Genomic DNA, 26,329 nt, shown 5'->3' on the forward strand with positions numbered 1-26,329 from the left:
CTTGTTCTATACAATAATGCCCCCTGTTGTTCATTTTTTAGAAAAACAGATTTGGCTGGAAATATTAAACCGCACTCGATTACAAGTAACCATGTCATCCCAAATACTCAAGTTAATTTGACTCAGTTCGTGCGCTGTGTGTATTTCTACTAAAATAACAGAAAATTGTATGTGTATATTTCACTATACTCTGAAATATAATCAGACGTGTTGTTTCAGAACATATTATCTGATGCACGCTGCTCATTTAAGATTTTTAACAAGCGTATTTACAGAAAAATACTTGTCAGCCTCATGTATAAAGTTGTTGATGGGATAATAAACTCATGTATTAATACACTTTTTTACTGATGACAGTGACGAATATATAAGGAACATTGATTTCTGTATCTCTCCAGCAGATTTTAAGAATCTCGTTCTTAGAAGGGATTGTCCTCTCTCAAAGAATCCCATTCTTAGGCGTGTCTATCCTAGAATAATAACTGGAGCGCAGTTTAGTTTCATATGTTATTCGGAAGGACACGGTCAAAATGGCACATAGATGAACGTGACTATGGGTAATATTTCGCTTACCTAGAATTCTTCAAGATGAGCAATGCCAGCTCAAGCCAATACGACTGAAGGGTGATATTCTTTTTATAGGGTTGCTACTGATGTATCACTTGCTACATTCATGTATGACAACAACAACAGCAATAATAATAATAATAATAGTAATAATAAAAATGAATCGTCATCTTTAATGGCGTGCGCATCAAAATTCATAATCTTTTTAGGCAGGAGCCCGAACGTGATCTTAATACTTGTACTAATAAAAAACGGATCTACAAAATGGAGGAATGCATACAAATATTTTATTCCATTTTCATTTTTCGGTTTATAACTGTACAGCGACCAGTAAAAATTGCGGAGCGGTTCGAGTGCATGAACATCGTATGTAACTGGGATCTGTGGTCCGCCATGTTGGATCAAAAATCTTAACTCTCCTTTCACGTGTTGCTCCTTGGAGCAGATCCAAAATGGGGGTCGTTTCGTATGTGGCCAATCCGCGAAGCAAGACTGAATCAGTCGCGCCACTTGCAATGCTTACAAGCATCCACCAGAAGGCATCCGAGGTCGACTTTTCTCTGCAGGCAAAGATGGCGGTGCGGAAGAAAGACGGCGGCCCGAATGTAAAATATTTCGAAGCGTCTGACACAGTCTCGCAGTTCGACAATGTCCGTGTTTGGTTGGGCAAGAATTACAAAAAGGTACCCTTTGTTTTTTGCAAATCCATTTGATGAATATAGAGTACACATTTCCCAAATGTACAAACAGAAAATGGTACAGTAGGAGGTGAGTGTGTAAGATAGAGGGAGGAGGAGGGTTTGCGGTGGGCTCAGTGTATTCCAGCTGTTAGATCCACGTACAAAGAGAGCCGGAAACAAAAGAAGATGCCGAGGAAACGTCTTCGGAGAGTGGCCAGCGGAGAGAAACATCGATACAGAGGCGTTTTCTCCTCTGCATACTTCGCGCCAGTATTTAGCTGGGTATCACGTCGTAGCTGGTTGGCATTATAAAAGAGCAGTTGGATGGTCTTGCGTTTATGTGTCTGGGTTTCGCATTTTTTCCAAGCTAAAAGCTAACGGTAATTCGAGGTTTAGAGCTGCACGCCTGGACTGGCGAGTAACCAGCGCGAGTGCAGTGATCCAGATGTTGCACATCTCTATGTTAACGATCGATACTTTATTGTAATGTATTAGCAGCCAGGAACCGGGGGATTTACGTAATGGTATATATTATGCGTCTTGTGATTTTCTTTCATATCTCAAGCGTGTTGATGCTTGCACGAACGCATGCACAATCAGGGGCCTGAAAGGACAAGTACAGACTATTAATTCGGCAATAAGTTACCATTACGTGTTGAACAATATGAATAAGGTGCAGTTACCAGATATCGGGGTTATATTTGTGCCTGTCTTGAAGCCTTACTTTACCTGCTCAGAAAGTCAAAAATGACATGATGATTAAATATTATTCTTTCAAGGTAAAACAATCATTTTCAAAACACGTATTAGTTACCGCAAAATGCATTCAAAATAAGACCTAAATATGTTACATATTCATTGTTAAAACCAGTGTATTTAATGCATCGAATTCTAAACAGTCCTAATCATTAAAATCACTTAATCCATATGACAAATCAAAAAGAAAATTAAGCACTTTTCATTACACTTTAGTACTTTGCAGAGACAGAGAGGAAACCTCAGGCAACACCACCCTGTTTCACCAAAATGTAAGATGTAAAGCAGCTATTATTTATCAGAATACTCACAACACACCAGCTGAACTGTTTGAAAAATAAAATTGGCAGGTTGAGAAAGATTTTAATCTTGGTCAAAACACAAGGGTTACCATTTGCATTGTACTGTTTTCAAGGAATGTTAGGGTATTCACAGTGAATCAGATACAGTAACAGTTCTTGTTTTACATCTGCAAGACACAGTATTCACACCTAGCTGTAAGTGTAACCTGCTTGCTGTTTTTCCACAAACCACACTCCCATTGAGCTTTTACAGTGCATGGCTTCTCCAATATAAATTAAAAAAGCCAACAGTGTGGTAGGGCTGTTGATAGGGCATGCAGGATAAACCATACAAAGTTTAATATATCCAATAACATATCCAGTAACAAATATAAATCTTGCATTATGACTTATCTTAGTTACAAGCAAACCATCAGGAGGTCTTTTAACTGATAGCTAGCTTCACACAGTACCCTTTTTATTTTATAGGTAAGGGTGTTGTTTTTTTTATTATTTCAGCTCATTTAGTAAAGAACACTGTTAAATACAATAAGTAAAGCTGGACTTTTAATGCTGTATCGTCCTTAAACACCTATTAAAAACATGGGTTCCTCTTAAGAAGGCTAGCACAATAACTACAGCTCCATCTATTGATCAAAATATATATTGTATTGAATTTGAAAGGAGAGAAATTTCACTTATTATGGCTTGTGACAATAGCAGACTTGGTCAGGTTTCATCATTTGTTGGGAGAGATGCACATGATTCATTAGTACATTGTAAGTACAGAAGTCCTTTCCCTCATCACAGGCAGCAGGAAATCAAAGGTATGTCCTCTTTACCATAGTTAAACTTTTTAAATTAGATTTATTCATTGATATCTTCACTATATATGCACATACACAGATAAATACATGCACAGACAGATTACCCAAGATGTAGGGATGGATTCACAGCAAACATCAGTCAAAACGTTCTTATTTATTAGCCAGATGTAGTCATCCAGAGCACCTTGTGTGCTGAACATTATATTAGTACATTTAATACAGATCACTGGAGCAACAACAACACAAAATGATGGTGTTGAACAACACAATTTATGGTAAATTGAGCTGGAAAACAGTGCTGGTATAAAGCACAACATTAAAAACACAGCAGCTAAAGTACTTCTTAATAATATACATCTTACTACAGTGAAAACAAAGTGTAATAATGAATTGCAGAAATATATCACCTTAAATAATGTGTATTGTTAATTTATACACATACACAAAGCACTCATCTTGGTTGTTATAAGCACTCAATACTGTATATAGTATAGTGTTAGTGCATAAACTAATGCAATACAATACAACTGTGTGGAGAGATGGACAGGGTTGCAACACTTGTAAGACTATCTGATGTAAGTGTTGTTATTTCTTTTCATATAAATTAGTGCATTTCTCATTGAACTGTGTTTTCAAAACCCTTTATTGTGCTTGGTTTGTTGTTTTTATTTGCTTATAAGCCAAAGATGACCTTGCTTACAAAAATTGGAGCAACGTATTCCTTATTGATGGTAAAAGAACTGTATTAGCACAATTAGCTGTGTGAGTTTGGCAAATGCAAATTTGTCAGCTTGAGTGCTAAATTGGAAAAAAAAATCTCCTATCAAAATTTACAAAACTAGCTTCTATGAAAATAAGAAGTTTAATAACAAGAACAGGATATATAGCCCATCTAGGCTGGTCAGTCTGTCTGTAATCCAGATCATATCTAGGACTGTGCCACGGTCAAAGTGCTTCTGCTTCCACTACAGTTACTGACTATTTCATGTACTCATAACTCTCTGACCCAAAGTAATACTTCTGAGTAGCAGTATGAAATTTACCTTGAAATAATTTCCACCTGTGACCTCTTTAAAAATGTTAAAATCCCTTGAGTCTATGTTTGTTGAGACAAAAAAGCATAAACAAAGTGTCTTGAGTCCTTCTTCTTACAGTAACTTATATGTTGGTCTTGGAACCAGCCCTTCTCTATATTTTTTTGAGAGTTCTTATGTCCTCCTTTGGACACAGTATTCTGACACAGCCATTTGAGGACATTAATATAACCTCAGCAACATGACTTTTTCATGTTGTTTTGTCCCTCACATAAAATAATCTTGCCCTTTATCCACAATGTAGAACTTTACAATTGGCAAGGTTAATCTTCATTTATCAAGTGTTTTGCCAATTCTCGAATCATTTCAGCGTTTGGTGTCATCAGCAAATGCAACTATTTTGCTTCTAATGTTCTTTTCGAGGGGATTTACTTGAATAAAAACAGCAGCGTCCCCACACAAATCCTTGAGGAGCTCTACTTCTTACAACTCCCTGCTGAGACAAAATTCCTGTTATCATTACTCTTTGTATTTTATGCTGAAGGAAAATTTTAATCCACTTTAACCCAAGTATACTAATTTCTGTTGATTTCAGCTTGATAATAATTTGCCTATGTGATCATTTGTTGAATACTTCATGAAGTCCAGATATATAATATTTTAAGCCTGTTTTGAGTTAACAAATTTTGTAGTTTTCTCCAAAAAAGTCCAGAGGATTTCTTAAGCGTTATATCCCTGTACAAAAACCACACTGGCTATCCATCATAATATTTTTTTTTCCAACAGTAATTCAGATCTTTCCATTATGAAACACTCCGAATTCTCAGATTTTTACACGAGATACATGTTAAACTAACCGGCATGTTGTTTCCTGGGTCATTTTGATCTCCTTTCTGTTGGTGTTATGCTGCCTTGATTCCAATCAACAGGAGTTTCTCCAGTTACGAAAGATTGCATAGATTTTTTTAATGGTTTATAAAGAATGTCTCACCGTCCCAGCACGCAACCTGTTTCTGTGGCTAATGCCGCATCCCTGCCAAGAAGTTTGATCCTGTTAAGATGGAGAGAGCTGCCGTACCATCCTTTACCAGCTGGATCAGAGAGGTCGTGCAACTTTTTAGGCTAGAGAAACACTCTCAGAGGATCCATTTCTAAATTCCTTTCAGCATGGCAGCCATGCTTAAATATTTATTGAAGAGCTGAAACTCAGACCCTTGTTAAAATAGCCCCCTTGTCTTTTGTTATCCCTTTTGCCTTTGTTGGTTTAGTTTGCAGAGAATGCACTCTTTTCCTTCTAAGCTACTGTTATGTGGGGTAGGGGGTGGTAGTGGGATCAGGGTGGATGGATTCTAAAGTGGAAAGGCAATGTAGTATGTATTTTGTTAAATAATATCCTTGTTATCATGATGTATATCACGTGACTGAAAAGTATATTATTCAAATAGAATGTATCATATAAAATTGTATACAGTATTAGTTTAAAAATTTAGTCAACATTTAAAAATAATTTTGTGTACAATAAATCAGGATACTAGCACAACCTTCAGTAATTCAGTAACCTTCAGTAGTTCAGTAATCATGGGTAGCATTAAAATATGCTTAAAAATGAATGTAATTATGTAAAAAAATGTATTTTTTCTGGAGGAGAAAACCCTGAAATGCCACCAAAGCATAGTTGTAGGGAAGCAGTGCATTGCATAAGAAATAAGTAACCCTAGCCCTCATAAATTCATAGTACACCACCTCTGGTGACCCCAACTGCTGTCATTTTTCTCTTGAATGCTTCTCTGTCAGTGAATTGAACATACTGAGCACCTGAAAGCCTTTTTCCCTCATTATTTTAGTGTCAGAGATGACCCCTTGTCTCCTTCTCTCACAGTACATACAGGCAGAACCGCCTACCAACAAGTCCCTGTCCAGCCTGGTGGTCCAGCTGCTGCAATTCCAAGAGGAGGTGTTTGGAAGACATGTTAGCAATCCCCCTCTGACCAAACTTCCGGTATTTATAAGTTGAGGCACACTGCCTTTTGAATGGGTTATGTAAACTCAGCACATTTCAATTCTTAGGTCTGAAATGGCATTGCAAGGCATGAAAATTATTTAACATCTAGAAATATTTAGTTAAGTATTTGTTTACTACAAATTTTACCTATTAAATACATGACAAGTTCTGTACACAAGCAATCTCTAAAGTATACTTTATTGTCATTTTCATGGATGGTAGACAGTACTTCTTGTTGCATACTTTGTTTTATGGGAAGGTCTGTAAAATGTGAAAAAAATACTTGCTTCAATACCTTTACAGTGGGCAGTGGCTGGGTTGATTTATTTACATAATTATGAATTCCACATCCAAAATAAGCAGGTATAAAAAATGACATGTACATTGGAATCTGGCACTTTTTTATAAAAGACTATTCCGCATGATAACTACTGTTATTTTATGCACATTGCATATAAGCCAGTACAGGAATACATTATTCACACTCATCCTTCCAATATAACCAGATAAGCTCAGAACTAAGAGGGATCAGCTGCTAGAACCCCACACCAAAAGATGCTAACTGTTCTCAGTTATAATGGCTGCAACTGCCATGTAATATGCTAAAAACATAAAGATCATAAAATATTGATACATACGCATTGGTTTCATATGCAGAATATTTTGGAAATATGTTTGTTCAAATAAATAAACCAAAAACTTAAGGACTATGCCTCTCCCATTTCAGATGAAGAGTTTTCTGGATTTTAAGTCTGGGGGAGCTTTATGTCACATCCTGGCTGCTGCCTACAAGTTCAAGAGTGACCAGGGCTGGTGAGCACTTGAGACCTTGTAAACACACACACACACACACTTAAAACAGTGTAAACCACCTTTCAGCATGACTCCATCCACACACACTCCCTCACTTGACTTCCTGACCTGCCTAAAATACTTCTAAATACAGTTTGCATTTTTTTGGTGTGTGTGTGTGTGTATGGAAAGTTTACTCAATCATTGTTTGCCAAGACATGACAGTCATACTTGGCTCTCATATTTTGGCCAATCAGCAGCACACTTTGTTGTAATTACTCAATCATGTACACATGCCTCCTTGTTGCTTTCAGTGAGATAGAATAACATCTTATGAGTATGTTCACATTATGTTGACCAGGCAGTACATTTTTCCTAAACTGACAGCAACATAGAGAGCAGTTATGTAAGTAACCAGAACTCTGGCTTTGAGTAATGCAATTAATGGGACTAAATTAGTCAAAGGTTATTTGTCACATTGCTCACTGATGGTGATCAGTGGTCCAATTATTCATATCAGGAACTCAAGAGTAATGTAAATATCTGGCGGTCTAGCTGTTAGTAAAGTAAGTAACAATAACTCTAGCTGTGAGAAATGCAAGTTTTGTGAACTGTAGCTGTAAGGAATGTAACAGGAACTGTAGTTGTGAGTAGTGTAAGTAATGTGAATGATGTAAATAATAGGTACTCTAACTCAGTCATTTAAGTTACAGATAGTCTAGCTGAGAGTAAATTATTGTAGCTGTGAATCATCAAAGTTTCAGGTACTCTGGCTGTGAGTAGTGGAAAGATTGTGATTTGCTGTCATGAGTGAGGAATCTGTTAGTAGCCTTGTAGTAAATAAAGGCAGGAAGTTCGGTATATAAAAATTACCATAGTTGATATAGAGGAAATGCCTCTTACTTGGATGGTGCGTAAAACTTTGGGCCAAGAGGCCAAGAGGACTGCAACTGAATAGAATTGGAATCATGTGAAGGTGCATGCAGCCTCTGGCATTTTATCTCCTAATGGGCAAAGATGGCTGACTGGTCTCTGCTTCTCAGGAGGAGGTTTGATTTCCAAAACCCATCTCGAATGGACCGCAATGTGGAGATGTTCATGACCATTGAGAAGTCACTGGTGCAGGTGAGCAGTGTGTCGCTCTGTGTGTCACCTGTCTGAAAATAGCTAAACCGTGCAAAAGCTGTACAGTCTGGGTGGGGACTCAGCTCTTCCTCCATCTCTTTGTTTTTCTCAGAATAACTGTCTCAGTCGACCGGTCATCTATCTCAGTTCAGACATTGAACCCAAGCTGTTGGGCAAACTGAAGGACATCATAAAGCGACACCAGGTATGTCTGCATCTGACATGTCCATCTCATAATGGCTCGTTGTGCAGTTCTTCACTCCATCACCCACTCTGCTTACGTCCTTCACGTCATCTTTTGAGCGCAGACTCTACTGTGTCACTGATGCTGTCATTGCTATCCTCAGGGCTCAGTGACCGAGGACAAGGCAGCCAGCTCCCATGTGGTGGTCCCTATACCTGCAAGCCTGGAAGAGGGTGAGGATACGGAACCAATAAGAACACTATGGAGACAGTAGGATTAGGAAGATATCAGCAAGTTAAGAGTGCTGAAGGAAAGAAATGCAGTTTTTTGGTTGGACTGCTGGAGCAGGATATTGTATGGCATCACTGAGTCAGTATATGCAGTAAAGTTAGGCTTACTACTGGCTAAGTCAAACACCAGGATCTACAATGTGCCCAGTTATGTGTTCAAAAATTTAATTTTAAGATGACAGTATTAAAAGGGTCTGTAAATTATGTTGATAATGCTTTGATCAAATCAGCATTCTAATAGCTTTATAAAAAGCGTCATGTTTATAATCTGCTAATTGTTCACTGTCATGGACATCGGAGTGTTGGGGAGATTGTTAGTAACTCAGCTTCTGCTGTGTGCATGTCAGAGAGTGAGTGGGTGTGTGTGTGTAGGTGTATGTATGTGTGTGAGACAGTTGCAGCATAGTGACAGTAACAGTAATTCTTTAACAGATTAGTATCTGTATTGTACAGCAAGGTTAACAGTGTGTCTGAAACAGAACAGTATTGTGTAGTAGCTGTAAAAGTAACAGTATGTCTTTAATAGAAGAGTAACTGTATGAGTGACTGTATGGCATAGTAACTGTAACATTATTTGCTCCCTCCAGAGGAGTGGGTGCGTCCAGTGATGAAGAGAGACAAACAGGTTCTGCTTCACTGGGGCTATTCACCAGACAGGTACAGACTCCACTGATTGTCACACCCTATCACCATCACCAGGGCAAATGCATAACCATAATTCATTACAACTTCATTGTCACACTGTGCCCAGAATGTAGATATGACTGCATCACAGTACTGCAGGACACTGGAAATGTCTGCTGTTTTAGGGTGAATGTTGTCTGTGATTTTCTGCTGCATGTAGCTAAAGGTGTGACCATGCCTTACCCACTGTGTCGTGCTTTGACACATTTCACAGCTACGACACCTGGATTTCTGCCAGCGAGGTGGAGGCTGCAGTGGAAGATCCCCCCAGTCCAGAGAAGCCAAGAAAGGTGAGCACAGAGACCACCATAGACTAGATTAACAGATTAATAGCACTGATGTCTAAGGGTGTTTTCACATGTAGTCCTTTTTAAACAAACCAAACTCAGTCCTCTTAAAGTGGACCAACAGAAAAGGGACTCAGTTCTTTTTGCGTTCACATTGTGAGTTCATTTGAAAGAGTACTCAGTTCTCTTTCTGGTCTACTTCAGCTCTGATGGGGCCTCAGTCCTCTTGCTGTTCACACCATAGTTCCTCTGTCCTCTGGAGCTCTCAGACCTTTCCTGCTTTGCATTATGGGTAGCTTTCAGTTGGAACAAGATGGCTGTTGCTACACTTGTTTTTTTATCCACATTCCTATGGTATTTGATTAAATTAGCTATTGTCTTGCTATCGTTACCAGCAGCCATGGTTCCGTCTAGGGCTGGGCGATTAATTGAATTTTATTTTCAATTGCAATGTTGGCTTCCATTATTGTGCGGCATTATTTATTGATATATATATATATACACATTGTTTTCAGTTCATTTATATTTAACTCTTTCGCATGTAACTTAACTATTTTTATGATATGTAGCTTACGTTACATGTTTCGTTATGTTTTCATTAGAGTTATTAAGCTTCTCATAGTTTTCAGTAGTTAGCATTTGCTATATTTTTTTAACGTTAAATCGCTGTTTCCTCAAAGATAAAATTAGCTACAGTTTTTCCAATCTAGTGTTCTAATCGCACCGGTTTTATCATACGTGCTAAACGGCAAATCACACGTGTGTGACCGTATGCGCGAAAGGGTTAAAGTTAAAAAAAACAGTTAAAAAGACATGTTTTTTTTAAAGTTCAATAAATGCATGATGTTTCCAAAGTCAATGAGTAATCATGTTAAATATTCGTGATCTCAATATTGACCAAGATAATCGTGATTATGAATTTTGCCATAATCGAGCAGCCCTACTTCCGTCTATTTGTTTTCTTGAGCGTCCCAGTGCAATAGCATGTGATCTGTCTACGGCAAGCCTAGAGGGCTAAAATACAATGGCAAAAGGTGAAGCGACCCTGGAGTGCTTTATGTTCACAATGCACAGGTTAAGCGAGGTGGTCTCAGTTCGGCTCATTTCAGAGGGGTCTGAGTTCATTTGGAGTGTTCACATATGCGCAAAAAATGCTAATTGCGTTGAGTTCATTTTGAGGGCTGAAAGGGACCAAGTGTGAAAACACCCTTAGTATTATGCTTGAATGCAAATAATAGTAAGCAACAAAAATAATGCACAATAAATAATAATACATTTGAAAAGAAAAATATCAATAAATAAAAAAATAATCCTGAAAAAAAATCATTTTGAAAGACTTTTGGTTGGAAACCACTGTGCCAACAGGTACATGCCAAGTGGATTTTAGACCTGGACCAGTTTAATGAGTGGATGAACGAGGAGGACTATGAGGTGGGTGAGGGGGGACCCAGGAGGAAGAGAATTTCAGCCAAGACCCTGACGGACGAGGTGTCCCCCCCAGACGAGCGCAGAGACAGAAAGCCGGGGAGTGCCAAGAAGAGGAAGCGCTCACCTTCCCCATCACCAACCCCACCCCCTCAGGAGAGCAAGAAGAAGAACACCAAGAAAGGGTGTGTTCCCTGCTAGCACAATGACCTGTGTACCTCTGTGTCCTACCCGTGGCTGAAACCTTTCTCAGACCTGGTAGAAATCTTGAGGATAGTGTAAGCTGGTTCTTGCAGGATCCTTTCATCTCTTTAAAGCTCTTACAGAATCTTTGGTAATATCCAACATGATCCTTGCATCCTACTTAATCCCTGACCCAGGATCTTACAAAGATCTTAAATTAAGATCCTACTAGGGTCCTACCACAAGATTTCTCCTAAGTGTGCTGCCATTGCTGTTTCATTGGGGGTACACTGCAGAGTGTTTTAGAGTGCTAGGAGAGTGTTACTATACAACACTGTAATATATCTGAATTTATCTTTGCGCTTGGATTCCAAAACTGTTTTTAATTAACACCTATTCAAATCTAACAATATTCTGTGTACTCCTAACAGCAGTGGTTACTGTAAATTTATCCGAGGCTAGCAAGGATGCAAGTGAAGCATTGACTTAAATCTTCCACAGCCTGATTCAGCCGAAGTACCCCAGTTTGTAAACGGCTCCATATGCCTTGTCTCCACTGGTCAAGCTACAGACTGACTCTTAACTATCTAGCAAATAGTGAACATATCCACTGTCACTGAAACCTGTCTGAACCTGTCTGAAACATTGCTGACAAAGTCAGCTTTTACTTCCTCAAACAAACCTGTCCAGGGGGGTGTGTTAGTGATGGCACACTAAAACAGGCATGGCTCATTTAGCAAATGACACGTAACTCTTGTGTTCCTCTGTGCTCTATTACACAGAAGACAAAAAAATCCTAATTCTATGTTGTGTAATTTGAAGTTAACATATTTGTAAATGAAAATGCAGATACATTATGGATTCTGTCATGCATGATTAAATTGTCATATGTCAATACTTATAACAGAAAACAACAATGCTTAAATAGTGTTATTTCTGTTGCAAGTAGCCTGGTAAGAACAGAACAAAGCAATCAACCTAAATGTTGTCCTGAGCTTAGAAAGTGAATTAGTGGTAAAGCATGATGTATAACAATACTAGTGTAATGCCAATATTTGTGCACACCAGTACACACAACTAAACACACTTTGCCCTATTTCGGAACCTTAAAGCTAGCAACCTTAAAGTTAAACCAAACAGAGTAGCTAACAGTTAAATGGTAGGCTAAGACACAATACAATACCCTCTTGAACATATAATGCCTGCAAAAATACCCAAACGTAACTTGGCAAGCTAGCTACGTAATGTTAGTAACAATTGGCTGTAACTGACAGTGCTTAACGGTAATATTTTAATGTTATTTTACTGCCAAAAATTAAAGCAATTACTAGTCTTCTCAGCAAATCACTAAGGTTTGTGATTGCTTTCTCTCTTGGTTCCTAATGCAGTGCCCTCCTTGAAGTCATTTAGTATGTAAGTGTACATACTGGATAATAGTTATGCATGAAGTTTTGAATGAACCGCAGAAAGGCGGGAAGTAAATGCAATTGAAGAACCACCTCCTTGGTGCTGTATAATACCCATTTCTGTTGAACTCCGATTTGCAATGGAGGTGGTTACCGAACCTGTCTGACTGAACACATATGCCCAGTCTGGCTAAGACAGGCCACAGACAGCCCAGTGGGGACAAAGCATTAGTAACAATTATGTCATGTGAAAGCCCATCCGTGTTGGTGTAAGAGTGTGTGCGTGTGTGCGGGTACCTCCACAGACCCACGGCCCCTTACACCAAGTCAAAGCGAGGCCACCGTGAGGAGGAGCAGGAGGACCTAACCAAAGAGCTGGATGAGCCCTCGCCTGTACCAGCTGTGGAGGAGGTCACACTGCCCAAGAGTGGTATGCCATCACACTACTCAGCTAGCGGCAATCATTCAGTGCATATCGTCTTGTTAGTTCACATAAGCGACATCAAACCTGCAGAAAAAAAATTGAGTGGTAGTGTTATCATATTGATCATCAATGCAAATGCGAGTGTTGGATCGTTTGTGTGCTGTTTGTCAACAGTCAACACTAAGAAGGACTCAGAGTCGACACCAGTAAAGGGCGGCACTATGACCGACCTTGGTGAGTTCTTCAAGGTTTCCTTTCCATCTCCCTTCATACATACTTGTCCCCCAGTATTCTCACTCCCTCTTTCTACCTACCGACAGATGAGCAAGAGGATGAGTCCATGGAAACAGTGGGGAAGGTAAGTTTTGGGGAAATCGACAAAACCTACAACAATATACAATCACATGTAAGTTTAAACTTGAGAAACACACACGATAATGATATAAGTAAAGATAATAGCAAAGTGCATTTATGTAGCATCATTCACAGATATCTTTACAGTGAGGAGCGCTTTACAGTGAAGGAGGGTATGGAGCGAATCACCTCAACCATCAGTAATGTGTAGCATCTCCCTGGTTGATGGAGGGCAGCTGTTTTTTGGCAGAACACTCACTTGAGTGTGTACCAGAGAGTTGTTTTCTTTATTGAACTGGTTCAAAAAAGAAAACAAGTTTCACACCCTATACAGGTTTCTCTGAAGACTTATCAGATCCCACCTCTCAGCCTGGCTCTCAGTGTCTCGGAGTGGTTAGGGGATGTTGGCTGAGCACCATATTGCACGCTAGTAATCTCATGTTTGTTTATGTTCAGGAGGAAGAGGAGGGGTCCCCCAGTGTGAAGGGAGAACCAGTGAAGGGCTCGGATCTCCATGAGGACAACGTGACTGAGCAGACCCACCACATCATCATCCCTAGCTATGCTGCCTGGTTCGACTACAACAGGTACACGACCTGGGTGTAGTTACTGTTTACTTCACTAAGGTTTTACTGACGTTTAAACTGACTTTAAAGAACCCATTACTTTTCACTAACACTGAAGTTAACTTAAGGCTTAACTTCAGGGCAAACAAATAGATTTAAATAAACTCACCAAGCAAGTCCAATGCAGAATTAATATGCCTTTGCCTGACCTCTGCCCCCACCTCTCTCTCTCTCTCTCTCTCTCTCTCTCTCTCTCTCACAGTGTTCATGCTATAGAACGCAGAGCCCTCCCTGAGTTCTTCAATGGCAAGAATAAGTCCAAGACTCCGGAAATGTGAGTCAGCATTTATCATAACATCAGGCGGCTACAAGCTCTAATCCCCTGCCAGGGATGTCATATGTGTACTGATTGAACTTTTAAATGAGGTTAATGTGGCAACAGTTATAGGTTATACTTATCCTCAGTTGAGGATAGCAGTGTGAAATGTTTAAATGTATTTGAAGTCTGTTTTAAAAATGGGACTGAATCTGTGTTTGACAATTCAAACTGTGTATTCAATGAGAGGGTTTCTTAGAATAATGTCAAATGATATAAAAATATTTCACAGTCTAAAGTGGAGGGCTAGATGATACTGGTAAGCTGTTACCAATTCTGTCTTTGCTGAGGCAATTATGTCTTTGTATAGGAAAGTCACAGCACTGACATAGAATTATTAATCCATGAAAGAAAAGACTGTAAACAAGCTGACAGTGATTGAAAGTAACAACAAAAGTTTGAACAACTAGTGCTAATTAACACACCTAACTAGTGCAGGTTAATATATTCCTGCACTCCATTTCCAAGGTCAATATTTAGTCAATAGATACTCATCCATCCAGTGCTCCAGGGTTCTAGTTTGTAACTGGCAGGGAAAAAAATGTGCCAAAATGAGCTATCCAGTCTTCAGAGTGTTCTTCCACGAGGCATGGAGCTGGAGTAATGTTTCAGGTTACCAGATTATTTTAACCAGATAGCTAATATATCACTACAGGTGACTTCCAAGGAGAAAAGTTTAACCAACTTTTGGTCTCATGTACAGCCAGAGGTTTCTGGGCTTTTAGACATGGCTCTGATGCATCTGATGCAGTTTCCAGTGATATGTAACTGTGAAGCTGGATTTGTCACACTTCAGTTGAGCGTCCCGGTGTCCCGGCCCTAACACTGTCACTGCCCAGTCTGACTTACCTGCTGGCCTTGCAGTGCTTGTATTTCATTGTAAAATTGGCCTCAGTTCTACAGTTCTGTAGCGCATATTGTTTGGAGGTCCTTTGCAAAGTTTTCATGGCATTTGAAACTGTCTCCCGATGACAAGTGCACCCTTTTTGAGGATAGGTCCACAAGTTCATTCATTTTAACCCAGTCAGCTTGTTAGCTAGCTAACTTGCATGCTAAGTAGTAAGACAGCTCACAGACTACTTACACCATCATGTTGTTAGCCAGCTAAGCTAATTGTTTTTTCAACTAGTTATCTCACAAGATAGGTAGCTAGTTACGTAAAGACAGTTTACACCTTAGCCAGCTAACACACTGGTAATTCTAGCTAAGTAGCTAACACTAATTAGCTAGCAAATCACATTTTCAGACAGGTATCTTGCTTGCTAGTCCAGTTTTTAACAAAAGCTCTGTGAACATATCTAGGGTGAGATTTCATAATGGTGAACCTTTGCCTGAGTTATAGAAAATTGAATCGAATAAGAACAGGAAATGATAAGAACAGAAAGTTTTTCAAGCCAACTTATTATTAATTTTAAGTAGCATTTGTTAGTACTGCAATATAAGTAAGTGTAATTATTTATTAAGTTTTTTGCTTGCTTGCCACATTTCAATTTTGCCAGAGCAGTTCTCAAACTGAATTATTAGTTTTTTTTTTTTTTTTGCTTAACAGTACCTCTGATAGCTATTTCCAGGTAATGCAGACATTACAGATTCAGTGAGCAAAGTCAAAATCGTGAGTGACATTCATTGGATTGACTTTTATTTTGTGTGAGTACAATTGTCAGGACAACTGGTGTCTTAGTCCAAGCCTCGCTTTTCCAAAGATATGAAACATATTATTAGTGATCATGGCTATGATCAGCATGAGCTCAAGAGAACTTTCTAAATGGCGTTGTACACTGGCCGACTGTGGCTGATTTATGACATGGATAAAGATATCATATCTTTTAGCTGTACAGGACAGCAGAACTGCTGATACTATAACCACATTGGCTACTGGCTCTTCTTCAGTGTGGTTAATGTAGGTCATTGAACATAAGCAAAGTACAGCATGGTTGCAGAAAACATCTCAGTCCCCTGCTGTGGTGATGCTTGTGAAGGCTCCACAACTGTGTGTGTAGAAGTAAAGCATAACTGTAATTTCAAGGTGTGTGTATAGATAACTGCACTGGATGAACAGACATTGGTGTGGAACATAGGATAATTGTTCTGTCTGTACATTTGCATTTCATTTACATTGCATTTACATTCCCATATCCCTTTTCACAACCTGAATTTGTTGTCAAAATGTTTAACTCTGTTTTCTGCTGGACAGCCAGACATTTTTTCTTATTGAGTATAATCACCAAATTAGTACTCAAACCTCTCCAACTCTGATATTTCTGTCTCTGCAGTTACCTGGCCTACAGAAATTTCATGATAGATACGTACCGCTTAAACCCCCAGGAGTATTTGACTTCTACTGCTTGTCGCCGGAACTTGGCAGGAGATGTGTGCGCCATCATGAGGTCAGGAGGACTAACTTCTCATACACCAAAAAAACGGAAGAATATGGTTTTCTGTCTTTGCTCATTCATCCATCCTTGTGTCTCTATTCCCCAATTCATTTCTCTCTCTTTATTCTACTTGATGAGCGTTTTTTTATTTCTTTGTCTGTCTAGATAACTAGGGTCCATGTAGATATCTTTTTTATTATTATTATCTTTCTGTTTTCTCTTTCCCCTGTGATTACTCTCTGTCTCTCCCTCAACCCTCCATCCCCACACCACTCTCTGTGTTTCTGGCTCCCAGGGTTCATGCATTTTTGGAGCAGTGGGGTCTGATCAACTATCAGGTGGATGCCGAGAGCCGCCCCACCCCGATGGGCCCCCCACCCACCTCCCACTTCCATGTTCTAGCGGACACGCCCTCCAGCCTGGTGCCTCTGCAGCCCAAGGCCTCACAGGTACTGACAGACAGCACAATCGGAGCTTCTGCAGTGGTCTACCTGGAACACACAGATATCAAGATATCAGTTATCGTGAGCATGTTTTAGATGAAGAATACTTAAAAGTATCATAATAGATAGTTCCAGATAATGCCATCTGATGGAGGAAATGAGGTGGAGCTGCAGCTGATTTGTAATTGATGCTGTACCAGTGTAACCCATAACCTGCCCACTGTTATGGTTATGTTACTCCCCCAGACTCCATCCTCACAGCAGATGCTATCCTTCCCAGAGAAGGTGAAGGAGAAGCCTGCCGACCTGCAGAATTTCGGCCTCAGGACCGACATATACACCAAGAAGAGTGGGCCTGCCAAGGTAGGGAGTGGAGGGGTGGTGGAGAGGAGACAGGACTGAAGGGAACGTGGAGGTGCAGGAGGTAGAGGGGTGATATTGGGGGCTACTAGGAGAGAGGGAAGAGAGAAGCACAAAGGAAAGGTGTTGACAGAGGACAGTGTGAAGAGAGGAGGATGGACAGAGAGATGTGGAATCACAGAGTGACCAGCACTTTCTCTCGCTTCTCTTTGCCCGTAGAGTAAGAGTGCCGCAAGCGCCACGCGAGAATGGACAGAGCAGGAGACCTTGCTGCTGCTGGAGGTAAAAGACTGAACCCCTCAGCACATTCTGTCTGCTGTGGCCATGCTAACATTACGACTACTCATTCTCAGCTGTGTGATCAGACATGAATGGAGGCCTTATGCTCAGCAAAGAGTTTCAGTAGTCCCTCCTCTTTCATACATTACACTACCTGCATTTAGCAGATGCTCTTTTCCAGGGTGACTTCCAGCACAGTGTATCCATCCAAGTTGCGCAACAGTGTCAGAGCAGGCTAACAACACCCCCAGACCAGCAAGTGCATGCGCAACACCATCCCAACATTCATCCTTAACCCTTATGCGTTCAAACACACTGATCCGACCCAACCCAATTCCCTTGTTCCACGGAAACAAACCTGATCTGTCTGTTTCGCCATACCCCTTCTGTCCCTCTTCCCTCCCTCCTCCAGGCCCTGGAGATGTACAAGGATGACTGGAACAAGGTGTCGGAGCACGTGGGCAGCCGTACGCAGGACGAGTGCATCCTGCACTTCCTGCGGCTGCCCATTGAGGACCCCTACCTGGAGGACAGCTCCGCCTCGCTGGGCCCCCTCGCTTTCCAGCCCGTGCCCTTCAGCCAGGCTGGCAACCCCGTCATGAGCACTGTGGCGTTCCTGGCATCCGTGGTGGACCCCCGTGTGGCCTCCGCCGCCGCCAAGTCCGCCCTGGGTGAGAGCACGGAGAAGGAGAGCGGACGCACGCAATGTAGACCAGGCGTGGAGATACAGTGCTTACCTGTGTAGAAGGCCTGTCCTTAGCATTGCTGTCATTACCAGTACGCCTTTCCCAGCTTGGCTTGTTCATGCTGGTATTATTTTCTGGCTGGCTGGCTTAAGTGGCTGATCATGATTTATGAGGAAGTGATGGGCTGACAGCATTGCTAGATTGACATGCATGCCAGTTTGTTTTCAGCAGTGCAGGAGTGTTCACAATCATCATTGGGAGGGGTTGCAGGTTGACATGTATTGGCGTGTCTTTAAGTATGTAGAAGGATGAAGTAGAGAAACTACAATGGAGAAGTTTTCACTTAGTATAATGTATACACTGAAGGTCTTTTCTTTGAAAAGAGACCTGCAATCACCTTGAAATCCATAGAAGTGCTTGTTTATTTAAAGGAAGCATATAAATATATGGTATTTTATATCATGTAATACTGAAGAGCATGATATTTGTTTGCAGATGAATGTTGTAACAGCTCTGCTTAATAAAGCTTGCCCTTTGCAGAGGAGTTCTCTCGAATGAAAGAGGAGGTGCCGGCCGCTTTAGTGGAGGCGCACGTCCGGAGGGTGGAGGAGGCTGCACGTGTCAGTGGGAGGCATGATCCCCTGTACGGCCTGGAGGGCAGCGGCATCGCCGGCACTGACCTGGAGGAGGGCGAGAGGCCAGGTGGGCGGGCGTTGGGAAAGGTGAAGGGACGGATGCACTGACAGGGGGACAGACTCACTGACTGCTGAGCTCTCTGTCTGTGTTGCAGAAGAAAGCAGTGAGGAGAGCAAGAGTGATGGTCAGCCCAGTGAGGAGAGGAGAGAGAGCAAGGTGTGTCTCCTTTGTGTGTGTGTGTGTATTTCTGTGTTCATCAATGTGTATGTGTGTTTTTCATGTGTGTATGTCTGGGTATATGAATTTGTGTGTGTGTGTTGGTGTGCTTATGAGTTTATGATTGTGTATGAGTGTGTGTTTGTGTGTGACAGTATATGTGTGAGTGTTCTGTTTCTGTGCTCTGAGTGCATATGTGTGAGTGAGAATTTTACTGAGACACAGTATCATTTCTGTCACGCTTTTCTCAGGAAAGTAAAGAGGGAGCCATGGAGGAGGAGGAAAAGCAGGGAGAAAATGGGAAGAAGGAGGAAGAGCGAGGGCGAGAAGGAGAGGGAGAGAGAGAGGGAGACAAAACAGACTCAGAAATGGGTAAGAGACAAACTGTCATCAGATATTAGTAGAAAATTACATATTGGATGAATGTAGTCATGAGTATTCTGCCTAAACAATAATATGGCATTTGTGAATTGACTTTATTAAACCACAAAATCTGGTGAATGAAAATATTTCACATGGTAGGAGATGAGTGCGCCATTATGAAGTGAAGAGGACTAACTAACTGCTCATCCTTCCATCCTCTCTCATTGCTCTAAATGGGCCATTGTCTCTCACTTGTAGGTAATGGAGAGAAGGAGAAAGACGGGAGAGAGGGGTCGGAGGAGGGGAGGAGAGACGGAGAGAGCGAGGGTGAGCGGAAGGCCAAAGTGGAACGGGATGTTGGGGAAGGAAATTTGGCCACCGCCGCTGCCTCTGCTCTGGCCGCTGCTGCTGTCAAAGCCAAGGTCTGACCTCGTCCCTCTGCCTGTCTGCCTGCCAGGCATTCTGTCAGTGTGTCTATCCATTAGTCTGTGTGCCAGGAACTCTGTCAGTGTATCTTTCCATTTGTCTGTGTGCCAGGCGCTTTGTCTTTCTGCCTCAATATATACCAACATGCCCTGTACAGTAGTCAGTAGGGGAAATAGGACATCTGGGTCCCTGAGCATCCCAGATCTTTAGCAGTGTTGAGGAGGGAGATAAACTCAACTTATGCCAACCCAGAGATACTCAACCCAGTTATACTCTACCCTTCCCTGTCTGTATGTTTTCACTGAAATTTGAACCACTGCCTGCAGCTATACATGAGCATTTCTCTGCTGACAGTACGGCCATGTAAAAGGTAGAGCAAGATATGGCACTGTGCCATGTCGGAGGCTGTTCACAAAAAACATAATGTTGGCATTCTAAATTCTGTGACATGTAAGTGGCACTACGGGTCTAATTCTCTCTACTCGGGGGTTAATGCTATTTGTGTGACAGTTATTCTGATGTGTCGGCATCCTATCCTATCTTGCCTCCTCCCCCTGACTGTTATCCTCCCTTTCTCTACTCCTTTCTCTCTACTTCTCTTCTTTCCTTCTTCATTCGTCTCCCTCTTTCAGCACCTGGCAGCAGTGGAGGAGCGGAAGATCAAGTCTCTGGTGGCCCTGCTGGTGGAGACGCAGATGAAGAAGCTGGAGATCAAACTCAGACACTTTGAGGAGCTGGAGACCATCATGGACAGAGAGAGAGAGGCGGTGAGTGGGGGGGACAGGAATACTGAACACGTCACAGAAATGGGGAAAATGCACGATGAGGGTCGGGGGTGTAGAGAGAGACCTCTCTCTGTGTGTACTCCCTAGCTGGAGTACCAGAGGCAGCAGCTGCTGGCCGACCGGCAGTCCTTCCATATGGAGCAGCTGAAGTACGCAGAGATGAGGGCCCGGCAGCAGCACTTCCAGCAAATCCAGCACCAGCAGCACAGCCAGACGCCGCCGCAGCACCCCTCCACTGGCCCCCTGCCGCCGCCCCAGGGCGTGGCAAGCTCCCAGCCCGGTCCCGGGACCCCGGGCCCGCCACCCGCCCCCAGCCCCGCGCCGCCGTCCTCAGTCGCCAACCCCGTGGGCACGCCCTCGTCTGGGCAGCCGCCGGAGCCGCCGTCCCAGGGCCCCCACACCTCTCCCCCCGTGCCCCCGGGTCCGCCTCCGGCTCCCCCGTCCTCTGCCGGCCACGCTCCAGCTCTCCACGGTAGGCCTGGCTTTCCGAAATGCCCTATTATACACACCACTCTGAGCCCTCAATATGTGCCTTTGTCAGGTTCCATTACATTCAATAATATTATTGTTATGCAGCAGACTCTCTTATCCAGAACAACTTACATGGGTTACAATTTTAAATGTCCGTTTATACAGCTGGAAATTTACTGAGGCAGTTGTGAGTTAAGTACCTTGCCCAAGGGTACAGCAGCAGTGCCCCACCTGGGACTGAAACCGGCAACTTCTCAGTGTTGAGCCCCGTTCCTTACAACTACACCGCACTGCTGCACCTACTTCTTTAGCCTAGCCTGTCAACCATGTTTTTCTGTCCCATAGCACATGAATTGATAGAGCTGCTTGGATCTATGTGTTTAACTGGCTTTGCTTTTCTCTTTTCATGATCTCAGACGCCAGCGTGCCCCCTGATGGGCTCCATGCTACCGCTCCTGTTCCACCACCACAATGAGAGGAAGGAGGACAAGAGGGGGAGGACGGGATAGGGAGTGAGGAAACCAAGGGACAGACAGAGTGAGCAACAGCAAGAGAGACGGTCAGAAAGACAATAGAGAGAGCAAAAGAACAGGGCACTGAGTCACCCATAAGACTGAGCAATGCTGTGATGTGTTTGCCCCCAAAAACCTACTTGTAATACCTAAGGAAGAAGGACAAGGCAGGGACTGATAGTTGTGTCATTTGTTGCCAGGACCAGCAGAGAAATTCTTTGGTCAGGATTAGTAAAAGGGTGACTGAAAAAACTCCTTCTTTCTTGCCTTGGATGAGAACAGGATGAGAAGAGCACACTCATCAAAAGGGCAAACTCAGAACCAATGGCAATCAAGTGCTGATCAAATTCAGCCAATCAGAGTCCTCTTCAGTCTTGAGCTTGAAGAACTTCTGTCCTGCTGTAAAGGGTACATTCATTTATTGATATTGTCTGTGGCTTGGCTTCCCTCCGTTTTACCCAGCAGCACTCAGTCCTAAAACACAGAGCATAAATAAATATGACTCCACCTGCACCTCGGGTGTGTGCAACACGTTTTGACATGTGTAGTGTATTTATCCGTCAGCAATCTGTACCACAGAATAATATTAACAGGCCTTTTCACTTGCACGTTGACCTTTTTCCTTCCCATATTAAGGCAAGTTGCTGGTTACTTTGTTGACTGATTCAGAGGAGGTCTGTTTTAGTCACGCATTTAGTCTGTGGTTGCAAGCTGACCCCCTGGTTCATAAAGCCAGTGTGTAAACTCTGAATTTATGCCAATGCTCATGCTGAAGAGCATCGTGGATGCACAGATGTGCACCATTGATGGCCCAACCTTTACAGCCCATAGCTGGCATTCTTGTGCCCTTCTCTCTGTCCAGTACAAGCCATGTAACGATGTTTGTTTCCTGAATCTGTCTCTCTTAACTCACTCACCTGTCTGTCTCTATAGGCACTTGGTAAGAAAAATGGAAGGGTAGATTGGAGGCATTAAGATTTACAAGAGCGTAACATGCTGTTTCCGAACGGACTTCAACAATGACAGACATAATAGATTGTGGGCATAATACATTCAGTATTACAGGGAAGGGGGGGGGTTCAATTTTTGGCCAACAACTGGTATGTGATGTAGTTGGGGAAAAAATAGCACTTTGAGAATATTTTTAAAAATTCTTAAACTCCTGGCTTTTTTCGGTGACTGGAAAAATGAAGGATTTTGTTTAGTCTTTTTAAATTTGATCCTGGAAGTCAATTGACCTGAGGAAGCACTTAAAAATGATATTGATAAAAACAGTGGTGAGAATGATAGCTACAATATTGTGTATTCTGTTGTTTTTGATTCTTAAATGATGTGGCCAGTCGGAATGACTTCTGAGAAGAGCTCGATGTGATTAGTTGCTTGTTGCATTGCGAGAGTGTGGGTTACGTTAGTCGGGTTCCCATGAAAAAATTCGATTAGGCAATTGGCCAAAGAGAAGCAGCACCTTCCTATGCACTAAATTCCCCTTCCATGGGACTGCAGTCCACTCAATTTGATACTGAGTCAGATTTTTCACATGGAATGTATTTGGTTTGTTCAGTGGTCAAATAAAAATAGTGAATGAGAAGACCCAGTTATCTTGAGCTGAAGAAACTGGCATCTGCTGCTTTGCAGAGCAAAGAACCTTGGAATTTCCTGACATTCGCAGATATGAAAACGTGTGTCCAAACATGACAGTGCATCGGCTTTAACTCAAGGCAAAAAAGTCCTTTGGGAACTATACTGTGGTTATTTGCTGTTGGGACAGTCTCCAGTATCCAATCAGGATCTGCTCAATATGACACTCTAACCCCCAGTGCCGTTGAGTGGGTTGACATGTACAGCTAGAGTATGCGTGTGACACAGCACCTTTGAGGGAGGCTGCTTCAGGAGTTTATGCCGAGTGCACAAGCAGACACAAAGCAGGGGAAGTCTCTTCTCTTTGGATTGATGACTCAGATCATTGTAGTGGCATTCTCTGTTTTTAAAGATCAACAGGAAACCTCTCTTGGTGAATTATTGCTTGATGATGATCTTGTATTCTAACTGAAATTACATCAATGAAACAAAGCTATTTTTCAAATGAGGTGGGGAGGTGTCATTTTTAGATTGAATGACACAAAAAGCTATCTCACTTATATCTAGCACATGTCATTTCATCTTTATGACTCCTTTCCAGACCATGATAAGACCTGAAATGGATTAGAGTGACTTGAAGAGGCAATCCATTTGTATGAAATATACAGTGGGAGTGGGAGTGTGTGCGTGTGTGTGTGAGTGAGTTGATAGGTCCTTGTCCAGCCAATATGAGGTGTTGACATATGAAGGAATGCATTTTTTTTATTTCTGAGAGGAGTAAAATTGATCTAGAAAGACCAAGATCTGTAGCTGAAGCTAGGTCAGCACATAGAAAGGAATTTCTACAGTGATTTTCTAGAATGATATCTTCATTGTACATCTTTTCCTATTTTTATATTTCTGACTGTGGGTTTATCATGTTCCTTGATTAGTACAACCATGGCATTATTGTGGCTGTTATTATCTATGTATCCATCTATTTATCATGCTTTCTTTACATAATCATATGTACCCTGATACCTTTTTTTGGGTTGTGTCTGTAAAGTGTGAGTCAGTGAGATTGTCTATATGTGTGTGAGTGCTCACTGCATTACCATTCTCTGAAGCTTCCTTTCCTTCAAACTCAACAGCTTAGTCTGCATACATCTTTTAAATGGCTGATGAACACACACACACGCGCGGTCGCATGCAGGCACGCACACACACACGTATGCGCACAGACACACGTGCGCGCAAGCGTGCTATTCAGCTAGCCAGTATTAGAAACTCTCTCATGGTGTACACTCCCAAGGAATGAAAGCTGTTTTCTGTGTTTTATGTTGTGTGGACCTTGTGAAGAAATGTTTGTCTGTGTTTATTTTCTATTTATTGTTTTTTATGGCTAACAATAATGATTGCAGTGTTAACCGTTATGAATGATGCAGTACACAGAGACCCACCTTTTCTCTGTCACAGCTGTGCAGAAAGTTTGCATTGTGAGTTTGTCATTGGCTCTATAAATAAAAATGAGTAAGACAAAAAAGTTCTTATTGACATAAACAGATTGGGGAAAAAATACAGATAAAATGTTATGAGATCAATAGTGTTGTTTGTGTCTTTCATTACATTCTCTTATTCATGTGAAGGTAACCTGCAGAGGGGTACATGTTACAGAAATATCTCATCCACAAACAGAACAATTCAAAATTCACCCTGAAACATTTTTAATGTAGATGTTGCTTTGTTTTTTAATCCTTCATTGCATACATGAGATTTTAAATTTTTTATTAAGATTTTTTTAAAAGATTATCATACGCAGGGCAGGCAAAATTTCAGTATTGTTTTCATTATTAACATTTATCCTTTAAAAAGTGATTTCTTTCTCATCACAGTTATTTTTCTATTCTGTGTATTCCCATTCCAGTGTTTTGGAAGTACACTAATGTGTCTAAAAATAGTCTAGTTTCATGGGAAATACATTATTTAAGCAGTAAATAAAAAAGTATCTTAAATTTATCCTAAAAATATCATTGAAAAGTGATGGAAAATGTAAGTCTGATTTGAGTAGGAACCTGTTTCTAACATCTTTTGTACGTGTTTCAACTGAAAGAAACAGACAAATATCGCAGTAACTAATTTAAATAACATGCTAGGACTGTCCTAGGTTTATCCGCACCAACGTACCATCTGCAAGGCATCCAGAATGCACTCTGTGCTGAAACCTTAGGCAAACAGTATTTTTAACTGTTACGAGGGACGTTAGCAATTTACGCCATGAATTTGATCATAGAGCATTAATTTGGATTATGGACTTAAATATTCAGAAGTGATGTAGCTGTCTTTATTAGAGAGGGGGCTACCAGTCTCTACACCATGTCAGGGGACATTGTATTAGGGGTGGAGCCGAATCCGAATAGGGTATTCGGAAAAGCACAAATAGTGGGTTTTTACGTATATTTATTTCGTACAAATATTTTAAACATTATTTGTTTTCGAGAAGAAATAAAAAAGTCAAATAGATGGTGTTCCTCACAACTGTGAGCGCGGTTAGGGTTATTTATTTGTTCAGCTGAATTATATTTAAAGTTCAAGAAAATCCCCTGTTAAAAAGACAAGTTTTTTAACCCTTTCGCGTGTACAGTCACACCCGTGTGATTTGCCGATTAGCGCATATGCTAAAACCGGTGCGATTAGAACACTAGACTGGAAAAATTCTAGCTAATTTTATCTTTGAGGAAACAGCGATTTAATGTTATAAAATATAGCAAATGCTAACTGAAAACTATGAGAAGCTTAATAACGCTAATGAAATCATAAATCAGCAAGAGTTTCCTCTAGTCATTACAATATTAATAATTCATTGATTATATTTTTCCTAAACATGAAATATAGACAGGTATAGCAGAGAACGGGAGAGTTCGCTCTATAGGTAAGTTTTAATCCTCAATTTTGCGATACAAATAAAGACTGCCCCCCT

At 41.3% G+C, this 26,329-nt stretch overlaps 1 protein-coding gene across 1 annotated transcript; it reads left to right on the forward strand.

Annotated features, from left to right (window-relative positions):
• Positions 1 to 1,084: 1,084 nt before the first annotated feature.
• smarcc2 (SWI/SNF related, matrix associated, actin dependent regulator of chromatin, subfamily c, member 2) lies at positions 1,085 to 24,953 on the forward strand. The gene is made up of 26 exons (XM_036530582.1): positions 1,085 to 1,250; positions 6,025 to 6,144; positions 6,875 to 6,960; positions 7,983 to 8,064; positions 8,177 to 8,269; positions 8,412 to 8,481; positions 9,126 to 9,195; positions 9,437 to 9,512; positions 10,875 to 11,119; positions 12,829 to 12,953; positions 13,122 to 13,181; positions 13,268 to 13,305; positions 13,758 to 13,888; positions 14,130 to 14,201; positions 16,517 to 16,630; positions 16,914 to 17,067; positions 17,308 to 17,424; positions 17,641 to 17,703; positions 18,113 to 18,371; positions 18,927 to 19,088; positions 19,177 to 19,238; positions 19,490 to 19,610; positions 19,860 to 20,023; positions 20,660 to 20,794; positions 20,900 to 21,284; positions 21,700 to 24,953. Exons 1-26 carry the CDS (start codon positions 1,140 to 1,142, stop codon positions 21,756 to 21,758), a joined length of 3,174 nt encoding a protein of 1,057 aa, XP_036386475.1. The 5' UTR covers positions 1,085 to 1,139; the 3' UTR covers positions 21,759 to 24,953.
• The last annotated feature ends 1,376 nt before the right edge of the window (positions 24,954 to 26,329 follow it).

Source organism: Megalops cyprinoides, chromosome 6 (assembly GCF_013368585.1).
Source record: "Megalops cyprinoides isolate fMegCyp1 chromosome 6, fMegCyp1.pri, whole genome shotgun sequence".
NCBI classification, from domain to species: domain Eukaryota; kingdom Metazoa; phylum Chordata; class Actinopteri; order Elopiformes; family Megalopidae; genus Megalops; species Megalops cyprinoides.